We start from the raw sequence: 20,703 nt of genomic DNA on the forward strand, positions 1-20,703 counted from the left end.
GTTCTACTATGATAATTGGTGATGAAAATAAATTATGTTCAATAAGATGTACTTGTGTTTACCAACTGTTTATTCAGTTAAATAGCTGCATCCATCTTACCACGTCACGTTTGATGTGGTAATTTCACAGTTCGAAGACTCGTTCTCGCCCCCTACAGTGCAATTCGGCTAGGTATACATCCGCGCTAAAATATCAAGGTGAAAGTCATCATAGTGTAGCAGTTCTTCTTCTGTGTTGTGTAACTTTTTGATTTCGTTTCTTGAACCACAAATGATGAGCTGACACCCAATAGATTTTCTGTGCAAAGTGTATTCTGTTCAAAAAGCAAGGTCGCGTCAGAACATCGCGTCATACATCGCGTCTTTCTGCACCTCTCTACTCACGCCATGTGTCCAAGAGAACTGAACATTAACATAAAGCATTCACAATTTCCAATACTGCATTCCTGTACAAAAAGCAAGGTCGCGTCAGAACATCGCATCACACATCGCGTCTTTCTGCACCTCTCTCTATAATATACAGTATTAAAAGAACATAAAAAAATATTCACAAAATAACACACATGCAAAATATTCCTAATATGTACATAAATTAAAATGAAAGAAATAACTTTTTGCACACAAACCCCACGCACCTCTCACAGCTCACGCCATGTGTCCAAGAGAACTAAACCGGGTCTCAAAAACAAAATAAAAGTCTTCAGGAAATAAGAAAATAAAAAACACAAGAAAGAAGAAATATACTTATAAATCTAGTGTAACCATTTAACTCCGGCACAATAGCTTGCATAGTATAGACCCAGCTCCCAACCCAACTTTGTGAATAGATTAATGGCGATATTTTTTTTATCGCCCGATAAGAGTCTCATGTTAACGCAGCACGTTAATGCCGATAACGGCCCACCACTAATATATATATATAGATTTGTCAAAAACTATAGACAATGACAATATATACAGGTGTCAGTACAGAAGCTATGTAACCCACCAACATCCTGCTTGTATAACTTTGGAAGATCTATAGACAATGAACTAACTATACAAAATATACAGGTGTCAGAACAGAAGCTGTGTCTTTCCTATAAGGTGGGTACATTTACATTTACGGCATTTATCAGACGCCCTTATCCAGAGTGACTTACAAACAATAGTTACAATGACAGTCCCCCTGGAGCAATTTAGGGTTAAGTGTCTTGCTGAGGGACACAATGGTAGTAAGTGGGATTTGAACCTGGGTCTTCTGGTTCATAGACGAGTGTGTTACCTACTAGGCTACTACCACCCACAGACTTGTATGGTTCAGACAAGGCTGGTAAGGGAAGACTGGCGCACAAGGAAAAACTCCACAGAAAAAAAGAAAAAGAAGAAACCTTGGGAAGGAGTGATACAGAGAGCGGCCCTGTGTCAAGGAAAAGTGAGCCAAGTGGTGTCAGTGCAGAGTTTGTGTTTGTCCAATAATAAGGTCTCTTCACTGGAATCTGCCAGTAGTCTGTGTACTTGATTCAGTGTCTCGGAGAAGACAAACAGAAGCAGCGGCAGACGGTGGCATTGTACAACTGATACTGATGTAGTTATATGTAGTTATAGTGGTATATTGGTGCTACAGTGGCTCGGTACCCTAACTAGGACAGCCTAACTGAATTTAACACTGTCTGTGCTTAACAGGGGGACTGTATGGACTTAATAATTGACACTGTGTCTGGGACTTTAACAGTCAACAGATGTGTTTTCAGTTTAGATTTAAACACTGAGACTGAGTCTGAGTCCCGAACACTGACTGGTAAGCCATTCCACAACAGCGAAGCTCTATAAGAGAAGGATCTGCTCCCAGCTGTGACCTTCTGTACTTTGGGTACCAGTAGTGACCCCTCACCTGTTGATTGCAGGGGGCGTGGCAGTTTGTAAATAACTAAAAGTTCACTCAGGTACTGCGGGGTAGCCAGTGCAGTGATTCTAAGATCGGTGTGATGTGGTTGAATTTTCTAGTTCTAGATAGAACTCTGGCTGCAGCATTCTGAACTAGCTGGAGTTTACTCATGCACCTGCAATGACAGAGGTCAAACATTTTCTGTAAGTCTTCACAAGGTTTTAACACACTGTTGCTGGTATTTTGGCCCATTCTTCTATGCAGATCTCGTCTAGAGCAGTGATGTTTTGGGGCTGTCACTGGGTAACATGGACTTTCAACTCCCTCCAAAGATTTTCTATGGTGTTGAGATCTGGAGACTGGCTAGTCCACTCCAGAACCTTGAAATGCTTCTTACGAAGCCACTCCTTCAATGCCCGGGCAGTGTGTTTCGGATCATTGTCATGCTGAAAGACCCAGCCACGTTTCATCTTCAATGCCCTTGCTGATGGAAGGAGGTTTTCAGACAAAATCTCACAATACATGGCACCATTCATCAGTCGTCCGGATCCCTTCGTCCGGACACCCCCAAAGCATGATGTTTCAACCCCCATACTTCACAGTAGGTATGGTGTTCTTTGGATGCAACTCAGCATTCTTTCTCCAAACACGACAAGTAGAGTTTTTACCAAAAAGTTCCATTTTGGTTTCATCAGACCACATGACATTTTCCCAGTCCTCTTCTGGATCATCCAGATGCTCTCTAGCAAACTTCAGACGGGCCCGGACATGTACTGGCTTAAGAAGGGGAACACGTCTGGCACTGCAGGATTTGAGTCCCTGGCGGCGTAGTGTGTTACTGATGGTAGCCTTTGTTACTTTTGTCCCAGCTCTCTGTAGGTCATTCACTAGGTCATTCACTCCAGCTTGCTGACGGGGGAGAGAAGCACAGAAGCAGGACATGCTGGGAAGGGATTTTATTAATAATAAATACAAATAAACAATGTCGCGGTGGCCAAAAATGGGAAATAAAGGGGAGAACTCAAATGAGCCCACAGGCATGTAGCGATTGCCAGAACTCAAAATACACCACAGAAACTCAAGTTCGTGCACCAAGTCCACGAAAATGTAATCCCTCCCGAAGGGGCGGAAATCTCTGGCTTTTATGCACTGTCAGGATTGGCCACCGGTGATGAGCCCAGCTGCAGTCAATCCTGACACCCCGTGAGGTTCTAGGATTTTTGATAACCATTCTTGTAATCATTTTGACCCCACGGGTGAGATCTTGCGTGGAGCCCCAGATCGAGGGAGATTAACAGTGGACTTGTATGTCTTCCATTTTCTAATGATTGCTCCCACAGTTGATTTCTTCACACCAAGCTGCTTACCTATTGCAGATTCAGTCTTCCCAGCCTTTTGCAGGTCTACAGTTTTGTTTCTGGTGTCCTTACACAGCTCTTTGGGTCTTGGCCATAGTGGAGTTTGGAGTGTAACTGTTTGAGGTTGAGTTCAAACAGGTGCCATTAATACAGGTAATGAGTGCAAGACAGAGGAGCCTTTTACAGAATAAGTTATATGTCTGTGAGAGTCAAAAATCTTGCTTGTTTGTTAGTGACCAAATACTAATTTTCCACCATAATTTGCAAATAAATTCTTTAAAAATCAGAGGTGATGTGATTTTCTGGATTTTTTTCTCATTTTGTCTCTCATATTTGAGGTATACCTATGATGAAAATTACAGGCCTCTCTCATCTTTTTAAGTGGGACAACTTGCACAATTGGTGGCTGACTAAATACTTTTTTGCCCCACTGTACCGTGTCTGCGAATGACGTCATCAAAAGGTAACATGTATAAGGAAAATAGTAACTGACCTAGGACAGAGCTCTACTTTTCAATATGAAAAAGTCTCCTGTCTCATAATGGCCTCCATGGTTGAATCAGTGCCCAGAAGTCAGCACTAAAAAAAAGACAATTGAAAAAAACATATGGCATTTGCAAATATTGCAGGAGACCTAATGGACCCCTCATGGATCCAAGATTCACCCAGAAAACAGTGAAGTTTGGTGGCGGAAAAATCCAAGTCTGGGGTTACATCCAGTATGGGGGTGTCTGAGAGATCTGCAGGGTGGAAGGCAACATCAATAGTCTGAAATACCAAGATATCTTAGCTACCTTTTATATTCCCACCATAAAAGAGGGCAAATTTTGCAACAGGATGGTGCTCCATCCATCATAGCCACTCCTTAATCTCCGTAAGATGTTCTAATAATAGTTGGATAGAGTTGAATCATGGTTCAAAGTCATCCCCAAAACAACGAAAAGCAATACCATGTTTTCTCAAGATGGTATGTGGGTCTAGGAGATATATTGAAAAAAGAAAGGGCCCAAGAATTGAACACTAACGGAACCCATACTGGATGGGGACCGCAGAGGACACATAATCATCAACTGCAACACAGAGAGTCCTGTCAGGGTATCACATAAAGGTAAGATTATTGCAACGCATTACTGTGTGGATGCTCTAGTAGGTGCATGAGTAAACTCCAGCTAGTTTAGAATGCTGCAGCCAGAATTCTAACTAGAACAAGAACATTTGACCACATCACCCCAGTCTTACAATCATTGCACTGGCTACCCATCAAATTTAGGATTGACTACAAAATCCTACTTTTGACCTATAAAGCTTTGAATGGTTTTGCTCCACAGTACCTGAGTGAACTCTGAAGTTACTAACGACCCGCCACGCCCCCTGCGATCAACGTGTGCGGGGTCACTACTGCTACCCAAAGTACAGAAGGTCACAGCTGTACTTTGTGTGTGTTTGGGAATCAGACACAGAGACTGAAAACACATCTAAACTGAAAACACATCTGTTTTGTCTGGCCTTGTGTTAATCCCAGACACAGTGTCATTTATTAAGTCCACTTAATTACACAGTCATCTATTCAAACACAGACAATGTTAAATTCACCTTAGTTAGGCTGTACCAAGCCTCTGTTGCACCAATATATCACTATAAACACATATTTCATTATCAGTCGTACAATGCCACCATCTGCCACTGCTTCTGTTTGTTCTCTCTGAGAGACGGAATCAAGCACACAGACTACTGGCAGACTCCAGTGACAAACCAGAGGGTCACCACAGCCACCACCTCCGTAACAACTAAAGGAGCTTCAAATGTACTAGTAGCATTATAATGGACACGTAATGTACATCATGATCCTGGACTAAAACCTACTCTGCACTGTACAGTACCTCCAAACATGGACAGATGCTCTATACTACACTTTGGACCTCTACAACTGTAGGACTTTTTCTCTTCTTGGACAAATCATCACAAACCCTGCAGTGACACCAATTGAAGGCTCACTCTGCCCTGGAAGGGGGTCCTAATTTGGATGGTCAAATTATTTAGTATGAATAATGTTTTAATGGGTGTCACTCAGTACAAAATTTCTAGAATATACTGTATAATTGAAATGTAAAGAGGCAGCATGGGAATAGTGTAAAGTTTGAGAGTGTATGTGCACGTGTGGTGCCTTTTAAAAAAAAATTTACGCAAAAGTGTCTCTCATTTTTTCTGTGTTGCATTTAGGTCAGATATTCCAGTCAAAGTAATAAATAATTACAAATAAATTCATCACTGCAAAATGAATCCACAAAAATGGGTTTTGTTGTGAAGCAACATGTTGTGAAGCTCAATGCTCTGATTTGTGATGATGAAATATTGTTTTTAATTAGCCCAACAATCTAGCCCCATTCATGATTAGACAAAGAGAGGAGAAAAGGTAATGTAATTGTGTCGTCTTAATAAATTTGTATTTGTACCTTGTCCATGTTATGAAGCATTTTAAACCTTTTAAAATACCACTATATGTAGCACCTGTTAAGTGCCAAGGGCACCCATACTGGAACTCTACACATGTGCAGGGGTCATGTAGGGACTTGAATGGCACTTTTAGGGTGTAGCACATTTCCACTGTCTAACCAGACACATTTTCACATTTTCTCAATATAAGGGCACTAATCTAGAGGACACTTTTACACTCTCAGAAAGGGCATGATGGGAAATTTCCCACTGGTTAAATGGCCATCAAGTGCATTAGCCAGCGGGCGAGTAAATGTCAATGTCAGAGACACCAATTAAGACCCCAAATAATCAAATGAATGGCGTGGAACATCGGCTGTTTCTGAACACACCCCACATTTCTCAGTTGGTCCATGAGAGTCTGGATGGGTCAGGCTGGAATGTAGGTGGTATTATGGCCGATTGCTGTGGGAACGGTAAAGAAAAACGGATTTATTCTTTGGGACTGACAGATCTTTTGAATGGCTGTCAGGTGGCATTTAACGGCGATAGGCGCCCCTTTCTGCAAGATTGGATTCACATCAAGCTTGGGGTCGTGAATGCGGCCATTATGCCCTGACCTGCCAGGGCTTCTTAAATGCCAGCTTCATTACCAAGAGAAGCTGTGACAACACGAGTTGAAATTGTCCACTACAGATATATTATAATTCCAACCCAGTTCGTTATTGTCTCATCAAACCTGTCGATCAGTTTCTGGATAAACAAGATTATACTGGTATTTTCAGTGTGGATTTGAATTAACATCAAACATACAAAGGTTAAATGAAACTATCTAACTCATATTTTACAAATAACTGCTTTCAACAGAACCAACATGGTCATTTTCAACCTCTGTGCATTTAATAAATGAAGTGAGGTTAAGAAAGCTGCTGCAAGTCATCATAGAAGGTCAGGTGGATGGGGGAAGATGAGAACGGCAATGAATTAATGTCATGCTACTGGGACCGGGTCATCATAGTGGACATTCTGAGAACTTTTATATTTCTGTCAGCGTGCGAGTTTGGGGATGCACTTGCAGACATTTTTGGAGTGTTGGAACAAGTCATCACACGGGGAGTGGGCACTGGAAGAGCTGGGAAAGTTGACCGGAGGCACTTGGTCTGAGGGAGGGAGGCAGAAGGTGAGTTGGAACGGGAGTGTGGGTCGGGGGGTGGGGGTGGGGGGGCGTCTTGAGTGGCACCAGCAGACACTGTGGGTTGGCTATGGACGGCAGGAAGGTAGGGCAGCTACTTTTATTGCTTCTTTATTCAGTGTAACTGTTTTCAGCTCCACTAAAAGAAAATCAAAAAGGGGTTTCTATTAATCAGACTTGCTTTTGTGAAGACAGAATCATTTGACTGGAACTCAAGACTTGTAGCTCATAAAGTTCCTCTCTAAATGTATGTTGATATTTTATCAACAGCCATTCATTAACAGCCATTATACACTTATAGCATTTTTCAGACGGCCTTATCCAGAGCGACTTACAATAGTAAGTAGTTACAGGGACAGTCCCCCTGTTTTTGCAATTTAGGATTAAGTGTGTTGCTCAGGGACACAATGCTAGTCAGTGAGATTTGAACCTGGGCTTTCTGGTTCAAAGGCGAGTGTGTTACCCACTAGGCTACTACCACCCCTACCACCCCATTTCCAGATACCAGTCAATCACAACATTAACACTCAATTTAATAAATTCTATCATTTTCTACACTGAAATGGATTTTTTTTTTGCAAAAACTGAATTTAGCACAATTAATATATGTTTTTGTTTAGGTGAAATTGATTAATTGTCACATGTGACACACCACACCACAGCACAGCACAGCACCCAGTGCCCAGTGAAATATCCTATCCCCTGAGGGAGCAGTGGGCAGTCATGAAAGGCACCCAGGGAGCAGTGTGTGGGGATGGTGCTTTGCTCAGTGGCACCTCAGTGGCACCTTGGCAGTTAGGGTTTCAAATCTGCAACCTTCCGATTATGGGTCCATTTATTTACCCACTAGGTCATCCACTGATTTAGTGAAGTACATTTCAGTTGTTTATCAAAAATGTTGAATATACTATTTGTTCTCACATTGGAGTTGAAAACCTGAAATCAGTTTAGTCATGTTTGGCCACCACCACTGATCGTTGGATCAGACAGGTCAGGTTAATTTGCATGTGTCCACCAACCAGGAATATGCAACATGGTTAATGTGTTCTGTGTTGATTACTGCATTGGGAACATTGGAGAATGGAATGATCTGAACAAAGAGGTCACAGGGGGGAAGGATCATTTGGGTGATTGCTAGTTCGGTTGTTTGTGTGTATAAAATAACTATACACTAGATGTTGCATTCAACCTCCCAGTAAGTGCCAATCAATAATTCAAGAAACCCCATTAAGTGCAACAAATGTTCCCTTCCATTTGTGGGCTAAGTTATTTCGTTAGCACAATCAGGTACAGATCTCTGTTTTTATCTGGCTGCGCAGATATACTTGGCTTGTTTACGCGCAGTCATTTCATGTGCCTTTACAGCCAATCAATGCATGATATAACGCATGGTGACATACAAAGTAAATAATGATGAGTGGTTTGAGCTTTGATTTGCATGGCGGAGTTGCAGTTATGGAAGATGCTGTTCCGCAGGGTCCCGATGTGCCCAAAGGGTTTTCCGGATGGTTGAGGACGCCTGCCCCACATTCCCATGTCTGATGGCGTTGAAGGTGAGAAGCAGCCGTTCGGCAGGGAGAGCCGGAGACAGACTGAGCGGCGGGCCCCTGCGGACGAGGTGCTGGTACCACACGGGCCTGAAGCGGCCTGCGCAGGACTACCGCCACTCATCCAACATGATTGATGGATCAGTCATCAGGTCTGGGATCTGGACCGGAGATTCATGTTAGTCCTGTGTATGTTTCATGTTTCCTGATCGTGTTCACCTGTGTCTGATAGTATATAGCTGCCCTGTTTGTGTCTGTTCACCGTCGGGTCATTGTTACATGTTACTGGATGTCTCCCAGGTCCTGTTCATCATTAAACCCCTGTTTCGTGATGTTGTGCGTATGCGCCCTTCTTCATCGTCATGTAAAGCCATCATTCCAGATCATCTGCCTCACCATGTCTCACCATCAGACTTACAGAAATAAAGGGGAGAAAGACCCCATTTACACTAGGTGGATAAAGCCTGTAGGTGCTTTTATGCCCAGAGGGGGTTTTTACAAACATACTGTAGGTAAAACTTCCATTATACACTATAATGCATATTCTATGACGGCACCATTTTGTGTGTTTGGCGTGAGCCAAAGGCTTCCTGAATTACCTCTGAATTAAGAATCACCTAAATAACCTAAGTTATGGCTCCCTCACTAATCCCCTGTGCAGTGTGTGAAATGGACATTTTGGATTTTACCTGTGGAAAGTGTAGAAGACTAGCTGAAATCTGCTCTGGCCCATTACCGCAGTTTCGGCACAGCGACGAGACCTGTAGCAGGCTTCTCTATATAAATCGCTGGTTGTCGGACTGGTGCCCAAAAAATAACATGGGCTTTATTAATAACTGGCCAACATTTTGAGGGAAGCCTGTTTTTTAGGCGAGATGGGATCAACCCCAACTGGGTGTGCGCCACTCAGTTATCTAAAAATCTGCCATTTGTGTAGAGCCGGCATCCAGCGTGTACACTATTGACACTCTGTCATTAACTCGATCTATTAAAACGAGGTGTTACAAGAAACATTAAGACTTATAACGAAACTCATAAATATGCTGACACTGTGTCTGTTCCCCAGGCTGGACGGGGTGTCAGTTTCAGGAACTTATTAGTAGCCTAGTGGCTAACACACTCGCCTAAGAACCAGAAGACCCAGGTTCAAATCCCACTTACTACCATTGTGTCCCTGAGCAAGACACTTAACCCTGAGTTGCTCCAGGGGAGGACTGTCCCTGTAAATTCTGATTGTAAGTCGCTCTGGACAAGGGCGTCTGATAAATGCTGTAAATGTAAATGTACCCGTTACCATCATTCCTACTGAACGTACCACCAGCATGTTTGATATAAGAATAGGATTATTAAATGTAAGATCTCTCACACCTAAAACGCTCATTGTTAATGAAATAATTACAGATCAGGGGTATGATGTACTGTGCCTGACCAAAACTTGGTTAAAACAAAATGAATTTGTAGCATTAAATGAGTCTAGTCCTCCTTGATACAGCTATGTACTCCAACCTTGCTTAACTGGAAGAGGAGGTGGCGTTATAGTAATTTATAATGATAACCTTGGTATTACACATAAACCCTGACATGGATTTAAGTAACCTGGTTGTATCTGTGGATAAAGCCCTAATTGTCGGCAACTTTAACATCCTGTAAGAAGATGTTAAAGACCAGCATAAGAAGACCAGCATTCCGGTCTATACTAGACTCAGTTGGAGTTAAACAAAATATAATAGGACCTACTCATGAAGGTGGTCACACGCTCGATCTTGTAATGACCTTCGGTTTAAATATAGAAGACATAGTCAGTCTTCCGCAATCTGTAATAATCTAAGATCATTTCCTCATCGCTTTTAAAATATGTCTTAGACACAAGTACAGCACAGAGGTTCATCAATACCCTACCAGATTTATCAACGCTGATCAACTCGCTGTCTGACTGACCTGGGCAAAACGTAAAAAACGTCTCCAGTCTCTTGACGCTGAGACACATTGAAGTTGTCTGCCACATCAGCTGTGGATCTGGTCTTCAGCCTCTTGATAATCAACACTTTAGTCTCAGGGTGAATCTTAGGCATGTTTGCAGAGGTCTAGTTGCAGTTGATGTGAAGGTCTAGTGTACTCGGGTTCTTTTTATACACACCTGAGACATAACTGATCCATTATTAGTCACAAGTAAAGCTCATATGACAGGGTGACAACACTTATGTCTTTGCAAAAATTTACTCAATGGGCTTTACCAAGCTTTGAATATTAGAATACTTTTTGACAGTTTTGTTTTGCACTGAAACATTATTACAAAAGCTTCCGGGAAATAAATTAGCCATTTCTTGTAAAAAACAATCTTGATTAGAAATATATTTCAGCAGCACTTGAGGTCAGTTTGTACACAAGCGACAAGACTGTTTTACAGGGACTGTATTACAAATACAAATTATGAAAAACTTGGGAATAATCCTGGATTGTGACCTAAAAATGGACAGTTCTGTAGTAAAACAAAGCTTCTTTCAGCTAATGCAAATATCTATGAAATATTTTTTTAAAACTATTTTAAAACCTATTTTAGAAAGGCAGGACTTAGAAATAGGCATACATGCATTCATCTCAACCCGCAATGATTATTTCAATGGCCTTGATGCAGGAGTAAGGCAGTCTGACCTTTCTCGCCTCCAGCTAGTTCAGAATGCTACTGCATGTATTTTAACTTCTAAACGCAGGTATGAACACATAACACCAGTCTTGTCTTCCCTTTATTGGCTCCATGTGCATTTTAATACCCTTCTTTTAATCTTGCTCTATCCTACCTCTTTGAGCTGCTTCAGCCATACATACCCCTGTGACCACTACAGGCCAGCCCACTTTGGTTGTCCTGGAAACTAGGTTGAAGCTTAGAGGAGATCGCACTTTTTCAGTTTACATGCTGGAAGAGCTGCCATTAAATATCAGGCAGGCTTTTTTATTTTTAAGTCACTTTTCAAAACACACCTTTTTTCACTGGTTTTTACTGATCACTGAAAAATCAAAATAGTTTTTTATAGGATTTTGAATATGTACTTCATATTCTTTTATGGTTGTTTTTTTACTTTTTGATTTTTATTATGTTTTATGACTGTACAGCACTTTGGCCTCAATGTGCTTTATAAACAAAATGTATTGGATTCATATCCATCTTTCTAGACCTTTAGTCTAGGGTGTCCATGTTCCCATACTACATATGAAGCATTTTGCTTGTTTTGCTCTGACTTCCATTTTTATTCTATTATGTTCATTAGCTTATTCTTTATGGTCCTGGCAATCTTAGTGATGACTATTTCTTCCATGGTGTCTCATGGTACTTCCTAAAAGTATAAAGGGCCTGGATTTGGATCAAATGTGAAATTTTCACATTGTACCTGCTTGCTTTATTCATTTCATTGGAAAATGTATGTTATTTTTTTAAATCAGAGAATATCAATTTAGATTAGATTAGATTAAACTTTATTGTCATTATACCTGTACAAGTACAGGGCAATGAAATGCAGTTTAGGTCTAACCAGAAGTGCAATAAGCAACAAGTGCAGGATACAGGTCAAATAAGTTATGTATATACATAAGGTGATATGTGCAGGAGATGGATAAATATGAACATATTTATAAAAAAAAGTGTATAGTCAGTGCAATGATCATGTGCAAATTTAGTCACTGAGTTGGAAAAATCCAACAGATAATTTAGTTTAAATGCATGACTTCATGTATCTATTTCACAACTAAAATGCTGACCTTTCTAAATAACACTCAAGACCTGTTGCTTACACTCTCCTCCCAAATAGTTCTTCATATCAGTCTTGAAATTCAGCTAAATACTACAGTTCACTTCAAATTGAACTCAAATATTTTGTTCTTTTTATTTGTTCTGTATCTATAACTATAACTTTAATTCAGATCATCTTAAGGTTTGTTTCTTAGAGTTGTTTGTTACATTGACAAATAACGAAAAAGCTCTTTTACTCTGTACTTTTAAGTGTAGAGTATATTGTATACGTTATTTATACCTTGTGCACCTTGTTAACCTGAGAATTACTTTTGAACTGCACTATGTGTAGTTCTGCAAAGACTAAAAACAGGCTATTTATGGCTATTTATGTCGGCAACTCCTTTTATTCAGGTAGTACGAACTGAGTATTCCTCACGCGTTCTCCGTCAGGATGCGGCCATGGCTCCGTACTGCCGGAGGAGGTCGCTGCGGGACCCCTTTACGCGCTCTGCGCCGCTAATACAGACGTGCTGAAACTCTGCAGCCACACGCAGCGCGGAGAGAGAGGAGGGTAGAGACTAACGCCTTCACTTATATCTTCTGGGCTGTGGAGGGACCGACGGGACAGCAGAGGAGCAGGAGGAGGAAGTGGAAGAAGAAGAATACACGCGGATATTTCAGGAGTCCGCGTGGGGATGCGCGCGCTCGCGTGAGTCGGCAGACAGTCAGGAAGACCGCGCGCTTGTCGGACCACCATGCTGACCCTGGTGACGCTCGCTTGTTTCGCGCCGGTGGGCGTGCATGCCGGGTACGGGATGAGCGTGTTTGCGGCGCAGACGTCCCCGCCCGACCCCTGCTACGACGAGAGCGGGAACGCGCGGAGGTGCATCCCGGACTTCGTCAACTCCGCGTTCGGGAAGGAGGTGCGCGCGTCCAGCACGTGCGGCAGGCCGGCGGCGCGCTACTGCGCCGTGACCGAGAAGGGCGACGAGAGGGGCCGCAGCTGCCAGATGTGCGACGCGTCCGACCCCAAGAAGCACCGTCCGCCCGCGTACCTCACCGACCTCCACAACCCGCACAACCTGACGTGCTGGCAGTCGGAGAACCACGTGCAGCACCCGCGCAATGTCACGCTCACCCTGTCCCTGGGCAAGAAGTTCGAGGTGACATACGTCAGCCTGCAGTTCTGCTCCCCACGTCCCGAGTCTATGGCCATCTTCAAATCCATGGACCACGGCAAGACGTGGGTGCCCTTCCAGTTCTACTCGGCGCAGTGCCGCAAAATGTTCAACCGGCCCAGCCGCGCGCCAATCACCAAGCAGAACGAGCAGGAGGCCGTCTGCACCGACGCGCACACCGACCTGCATCCCCTGGCCGGGGGACTGATCGCCTTCAGCACGCTGGACGGCCGCCCGAGCGCGCACGACTTCGACAACTCGCCCGTGCTGCAGGACTGGGTCACCGCCACCGACATCCGGGTCGCTTTCAGCCGCCTGCACACGCTCGGCGACGAGAACGCGGACGACTCCTACTACTACGCCGTGTCCGACCTGCAGGTGGGCGGCCGGTGCAAGTGCAACGGGCACGCGTCCCGGTGCGTCAAGGACCGCGACGGGAACCTGGTGTGCGAGTGCCGGCACAACACCGCGGGGCCCGAGTGCGACCGCTGCAAACCCTTCCACTACGATCGGCCCTGGCAGCGCGCAACCGCGCGGGAAGCGAACGAGTGCGTGGGTGAGTGAGTCCACTTTACCGACAGGGCGACATTAAAACGTTGCGTAAAGCTGTGCGTAAAGTGTTTTTTTAGACTTCCCGCGGCGATCAGATTTTTTTTCTTTTTGGAGAGCAAAAAGAAATGTTTTTACGACTCTCGAATCGTGACTGAATAATATGTGCTATAACTGTCAAAATGTGAGAACTTCTCAAACCCGTGCAATCGTTTTTTGAAAATTATCTTCAGCCATATGGATTCGATTTCATATTTAAAATTTCCGCCTCATTCCATGTGTAGCAGGGCGTGGAAATTTTTGAGTGCACGGATTTATAGATTTTTATTCATTTTCAAAATTTGAGAAAAAACGAGAAATCGACTATGGTTGGATTCAGTTCGATTAAATCGTTGGGTACTAATTCATCACGCCCGCGGAAGTTATTCCATAATTAATAGGTTTGATTAGATAGTATTTCAATTCAAAATACACAACCTGTAAAAATTGTTTAAACCAAATAAAATGATAAATGTTATTCTTATTGCTGTCATTACTACGTGTAGTGCAACAATATTTTGTTATTCTTTAACAAACGAAATACTGAATTTAATAATACATCTTTAATGAACACCACAGATACATTTGTAGCTTTTTATTTAATACATTTCTGTTTTTTGTTCTAAATTTTTTAAATGTTATTTTACATTTATTGTAGTTTTCACTCATTCAATGCTTTATTTATGACATACTTTCTGTATAACTGTTGTTTATTTTTAAAATAAAAATAGAACTTATTTAAATATTATCTAATTTAATGCAGGAACATTACAAAGTAAATATGCTTTATGGGACTTTTGTGATGATGTAGAGCTAGAAAAATGATGGGAGATAGGGGTGGTTTCATGCTCCATCTCGTTTCTGACAGGGTTCCACTCACACGGTGATGCAAAACCACCCTCACTCCCATTGCGTATTTTGGTTTTGTTATGGATCTGTAGCACCGAGACCCTGTGTATTTATTTGAAGGGACCCCCCTGCCCCACAGTACCCTGAGCTGTTTGACAGGTTATCTGTGGATGTAGCAGGTGGATCTGTCTGTCACAATGCTGCTGCAAAAGTGTGTTTATGGGGCTTTTGCAGAACATTGTTGATGCCATTTTAAATATTTCATGGTAGATTTTCTTGGTGTGTGTGTGTGTGTGTGTGTATGCATTCCTGCGTCTTCCCCACATGCAGCATTAATCGATAACGAGATGCTGGAGTGGGTTTGGTGGTTTGGAAGCAAGTTTAGTACTCAAGTATAAAGTCGATACTGACGTGTGGTTTTGAAGTGCACTCTCCTGATTAACCCTGGGATTCCTGCTCTACACACTGGATAGGGGTATTGATGGACATCTCTAATGTGCTTAGTCTGGAGGTTTGAGGGATGCATGGGAAAAAATATCAGACAAAATTCATAATATGTATTTTTTGTCTTTTTTATTTCTACCAGCATTTGAGATTTAATGAACATTACATTAAATTCTGAAGTGAAGTAATTGTCATTGTGTAGCACTGCAGCACAGCACATGGTGCACACAAAGAAATGTGTCCTCTACATTTAACCATCACCCTTTGTGTGCAGTGGGCTTTGCTCAGTGTGTTAGAACCGGCAACCTTCTGATTACAGGTCCGCTTCCTTACCTGCTAGGCCACCACTGCCTCAGGCCACCACTGGTTATTCATAAAAAAATAATTTAGTAAATTTAGTAAAATTTAGTAAAAAAAACTGTATAACTAGAATTGCAAAGAAGTTGGAAGCTCATTGGAAGTTAATGAGGTCATTATGGTTGTTTATTGGGTGGTTGGTGTTTATGATTGGAAATTGAGGTTTTGGGTGGTAGTGTGGTGGTTATGGTGAATAAAAGGGTCTGTATGGTGGGTTGTTATAAATGGTTAGGGTTGCTTGTGGGGGTAACGGGTAGATATGAGGGGAGGTTGTAGGTGTATATGCGCTGCTTTCTAGGTTTATAAGGGACCTAGCGGGTAAGGATGTGGACTCATTGTTGGAAGGTTTACTGTTCAAATCCCGAACCGCCAAGGTGCCACTGAGGTGCTATTGAGCAAAGTACCGTCCCCACTCTACAATGCTCCGTCAGCATTGCCTTTCATGGCTGCTCACTGCTCACTATGGTTGATGGGTTAAATACAGAGGACACATTTTGTTGTGTGCACCATGTGCTGTGCTGCAGTGTTTCACAATTACAATAATTTTCACTTTACCTCTGGTTAATAATGGGGGATAATACGGCGTTATGATTGGATATGAGGAATGTGGGGAGGTTGTAGGTGCATATGCGCTGCTTTCTGGGTTTGTATAAGGGATCACAGTTGGACAGAGTGTGGTTATTTAGGTATTATTGTTGGTTAGTTAAGCAGCATTCACATTTAAATTAAGAAAATGGGCATGACACACCTGTTTATCATAAATAGATCCCATAAAATATTTATGAATTTGCCCTATATATATATAATATTACAGAATATTTTGCCACAGTTTAGCGTTTTATTTACTTTTTTGTTTGGATGCATTTTAGTGTCTCATGAAGACCAGTGTGGGCTTCTGTTTTTTTTTTTTTTTTTAATCTGGCCATCACCATCATAGCTCTGGTTAATGTTTGAACCGCCTTTGGCCTCTTTATGAACTGGCAGCCTTCATCTTCAAAGGCGGCAGGGCATCAACCGTCCCGTTCCGGCAGACAAAAAGAGTGTGAAACAGAGGCGAAGCTGCATGGCAGAGCAGTTGCGCAGTTTGCACAGCGGCAAATCTGGAAGGGGAATGACCCCAAAGTCTTAGACAGCAGCCTTCGCTCCCAGTCACCACAATTTCCCAGAAACCCTTATCACTGTTTATGACTTGTTTTGTAAACTGCCGTTGAACAGGTTATTTTATTCCCAGACAGTCACACTTCAGCTTATACACATGAAACTGGCCTGAGCTGCGTTTCCACCAGTGGTGTACCAACCATCAGGTGCCAACCAACTTAGTTTGTGCTTGTCAGATGGTATAAAATGTCATTTGCAGCACCATGTGGACAGTAGAATACAGTGGCATCCAGTGTAGACTTTCTTATTTCATTTAAAGTGATGTCCAGAGAGTAGTAACCAACATATTTTGGACCATGAAGCCAAAACAAGTGCCAAGCTGATAACTTTGCAAACTCCTGAAAAGAGGATTTTTTCCCCTTCTGGCGAGATCAGCCCCTGATGTTCTTCTTTTCAGGGGGCTGGCCTACTTCAGCTGCCAACCCAAGGCAGGGTTGATCCCAACCTGGCCATCTGCATCTTGTTTAGTTGGCCGCCATCAGTTGTCCACATGACGGCGAAGTGGAATGTGTTGAAATATGATGTTAGCATTGGTCTATGTACGTAGGGCCTTTGAATGGATGTGTGTTGTATGTGTGAGCCCCAGGGTGAAGGTGCGGGAGACACCGGCTCTGGACTTGAAGGTAATTCAAAGGACACTGGTGACACAATGAGTTAACGTGGACTTGGGAGACTGCAGATCGGAAATGATATTATTAGTATTAGTATTTCGTAATGAGTCGTTTCTATTGTCCTAAATTGTGGCCTCTGGTTGTGCGAAATGGTAATGTTTAGAAACGCAGCATTGCGACATCTGGAGGAGGCACGAGGCACAGTAAATGTAAACTGTTGGATGTTCAATTTTGCATGCCGAAGACAACGCCGCTGTTTGAGACTTCGCAGAACCGGGGGGGCAAAGTCAGCATTTTTGAGGTTTTATCTTGTTGGTAAAATTTGACACTTAATGCATCACAGATACCAGTTCCTTGCCCAAAGAGATGTGCTCTGGCTGCAATGGTCCAGACCTTGACCTTGGTGGTTTGAAGTGGATTTTGGTTTTTGGGGCCCTTCCTCCCAGCCCCTGTAGACATTCAGTATGTCCCATCATGTACTGTACCATGGTACGCTTCTTTTCCTCAACACTGTTTGTAGTCTCAAACTTTAATATTCTCACAGCCTGCTTCAAGGAGAGTTTTCAGTGAGAGTTAAATTGTACAAGGGAACTTCAGGGAAGTCTGAATATGAGTTGCGTTGAACAGGGGGCATGATAGAAACAGAAGCGACACATGAAGTGTCTGTGCCTGTACGTGTCTGCCTGTAAGACCAAGTTGGGCCCTCAGGACATTGACTGCGGCTAATGAATTAATTGAGGCCTTCATTGTTCATTGAGTGCAGCTTGTGTGAGGGGAGTTATGAAAAGCTTTTATGGAGCAGTAATTATAGCCTGTAACGCTTCGACGACTGACGGTGTTTATTTTAGGTGGAGAAAAGCCACAATGTTTATTTTATTAGGCATCCCTGAAGGACGGATGTCAGGATGAATCTTTGGGTGTCATAATCCGCACTCTCAACTGGAGCGGTGCTTTTGTAAGATGAGGGAAAATAAGATTTTCAGATTTATTGTTTTTATTGTGTTTGCTGATAATGCATAAAAAAATTTGTGGAAAAAATAATTGAATCATTTTTCAAAAATAATAATTTATTGCTCAGCTGTGGAGGGGGGATACTGTGACCCAGCGCTTTGAGGTTTGAGGTTCATAAAGGGAGTGGTAAACAGTGAAGGAAAAGCCAGACCCAGTTCCTAGTTCTGGACAGTTGGTGAGGATGGAACTTTAACCAGATTCTGCTCTCATAAGTAATAAAGTCTTGAATTTTTTACCCTACCAGTAAAAACCTATCTGCCATTCTGTTTTCTGCTGCAAAACAGGCAATGCCTGGTAAAACTGACATGCCAAGACTAATTCCACCCAGTGTCACTGTCTGGGTAGATTTTTTTCACCTGGCTGATTTGGGTTGACTTTCAAATGTACACAAAATGGAAACCCATGTGAAGTGTGTTCTGATGCATGGAATGGTATGAAACAAGGTCCCGGATTATTGTGTGAAATACTTTATAAAAGCTCTGTATCTGGCAACACTGATTAAGTCATAGTTGTGTCATGGTTTTCATGTAATTACAATATTCTGAATAAATTCTTATTACTAAAGAACAGATACAACTTGGTTCTGCACACTTGGCTCTGCTCAAGGTGTGACCTTTTGCACAGCTTCACCAGCCGACAGGACCACCTGGACTGAAAAATGAAGGCAGGGGTTCTTTTGTAGGCTCTGAAATGATTAATGGCCATATGAGGTTTCGCTGGCTGTGCTTGTGACAACACACTGCCACACGCTCTTCCCTTGAAGGGTTGCCAGGTCAAGCTGAGCCTGAAAAGGAAACTGGTTGACATGTAAAATTCATCCATTCTGGCCAATTTACTATAAATAAGAAACAAGCATAATATTCACTCTAGTGCTAATTACAGAATTATTACACAAACAGTCATTAGCATAATTCTGGAGTGTTTAATTTAATTGGTGCCAACCATGATAGGTGGGGTGGCCTGGTTTGGTTAGCCCCATGCTAATGCTATTGTATGTTCCCTCCACTGGGAAGTGAAAAGTGAGGTGATTGTCATTGTGATAAACAGCAATCACAGCACACGGTGCACACAACAAAATGTGTCCTCTGCATTTAACCCATCACCTTAGCCATGTGTATGTCATGTAGACATACAAGAAAAAGAGAAATTGCCCAAATGAGAATTAAAATATTGAAATTCCAAATAGCAGCAGCCATTTATAACATCATTATTTTGACTTGCATATTTAGAGAATCAAGTTATTGTTAGCTGCTATTTTGCACAACTTATTTTAATTGATTAGTATATAATCCATCAGCAGCCATAAATGTTACAAATATAACGATTGACAACTGAAAAAAGAAATGATAATTGCAGAAAAGCAAAATGATCCACACACAACATTCAGTATAATCTTCTGTGCCCAACACACAAATCACACATCACATAATTCAGCCTTCCATGAAAGAAATCATGTGTTGTCTTGTGAGGTGTGAAGTTGGAGTCTTTCTGTTTGGTTGTCACTAACTCCTCACTAATTCCTCTCTCGTCATGGCTGAATGTTGACTCTGCTTTCAGTGGAACTCTGTAAATATGATAGTGGTGCTTGTTTGGATTTTTAATTTTGCTATGTCTGATATTCCACCCCCACCACCCGACTTCCCCTTTTTGTTCCGCCCATGACAAAGGAAGGAATTAATTAGCGTCAGTGTCCTGCTGGGAGAGACGCAGGCCAGGCGCAGGCCGCTAATTTGGGATGGATGCTTCATTACATGGAGGATTTTCCAACTCAGCGTGGTATCACTAACTACTTTTAATTGCTGGCCTTTGCCTCTGCTGGAGTCCGAGCTGTGAGGGCACTAAGTGATGTGCAGGTGGGGGGCATCCTGTTGAAGAAAATAAAGTAGCCTACGGGAGAGACTTCCAGTATAAGACTATTATTAAGCTGTAAAAAAGCAAACAAACAGGCACTAATTACTGTGGTGATGAGGAAATTAAGCCTTCACTGCCACTGTCTGTGTTATGAGATGATACAATGCAGGCCGCTAATGCACCAGCGCCGACTCCGACAGAGCGGATGATAACTCAAGGCAGGAGGTAAAACATGCATCCCATAAAGAGCTGGTGCTCCTGTTTTATACTCTACCACCAGCCTCGTATTTTATACCTTCTGCTTGGGCATGATGCTGGCAGGTGATAAAAGATGTGACGGGATGATTAATGGGTCCTGGACTAGATCCAAGTCGGAACCGACCGCTGCTTGTCTACTCATCCACGAACATTAAATATGACTGTAATTTCAATACACAATGTCCCTTGTCATAGATCAAGATCAATTAGGAAGATCTGTTAGGAACAGAATCTCTTGAGCTTGGTTGGATGTTTCTTGTTGTTTTGAGGAGGT

At 42.5% G+C, this 20,703-nt stretch overlaps 2 protein-coding genes across 4 annotated transcripts in view; one reads left to right on the forward strand and one right to left on the reverse strand.

Moving 5' to 3' along the window:
• The first annotated feature begins 12,700 nt into the window (after positions 1-12,700).
• ntn1a (netrin 1a) overlaps positions 12,701-20,703 on the forward strand; it is a 41,385-nt gene continuing 33,382 nt past the window's right edge. For all 3 annotated transcript variants that reach the window (XM_028974362.1, XM_028974363.1, XM_028974364.1), the window contains exon 1: positions 12,701-13,858. In XM_028974362.1, the coding sequence (XP_028830195.1) occupies positions 12,880-13,858 (979 nt within the window). In that variant the 5' untranslated portion in view covers positions 12,701-12,879. The remainder of the gene's footprint in view (positions 13,859-20,703) is intronic.
• The window catches only part of stx8 (syntaxin 8), a 76,965-nt gene continuing 75,340 nt past the window's right edge, over positions 19,079-20,703 (reverse strand). Inside the window, exon 9 of the mRNA XM_028974369.1 lies at positions 19,079-19,104. Coding sequence (XP_028830202.1) covers positions 19,094-19,104 — 11 coding nt within the window. The 3' untranslated portion in view covers positions 19,079-19,093. The remainder of the gene's footprint in view (positions 19,105-20,703) is intronic.

This window comes from Denticeps clupeoides, chromosome 3, assembly GCF_900700375.1.
Source record: "Denticeps clupeoides chromosome 3, fDenClu1.1, whole genome shotgun sequence".
NCBI lineage: Eukaryota > Metazoa > Chordata > Actinopteri > Clupeiformes > Denticipitidae > Denticeps > Denticeps clupeoides.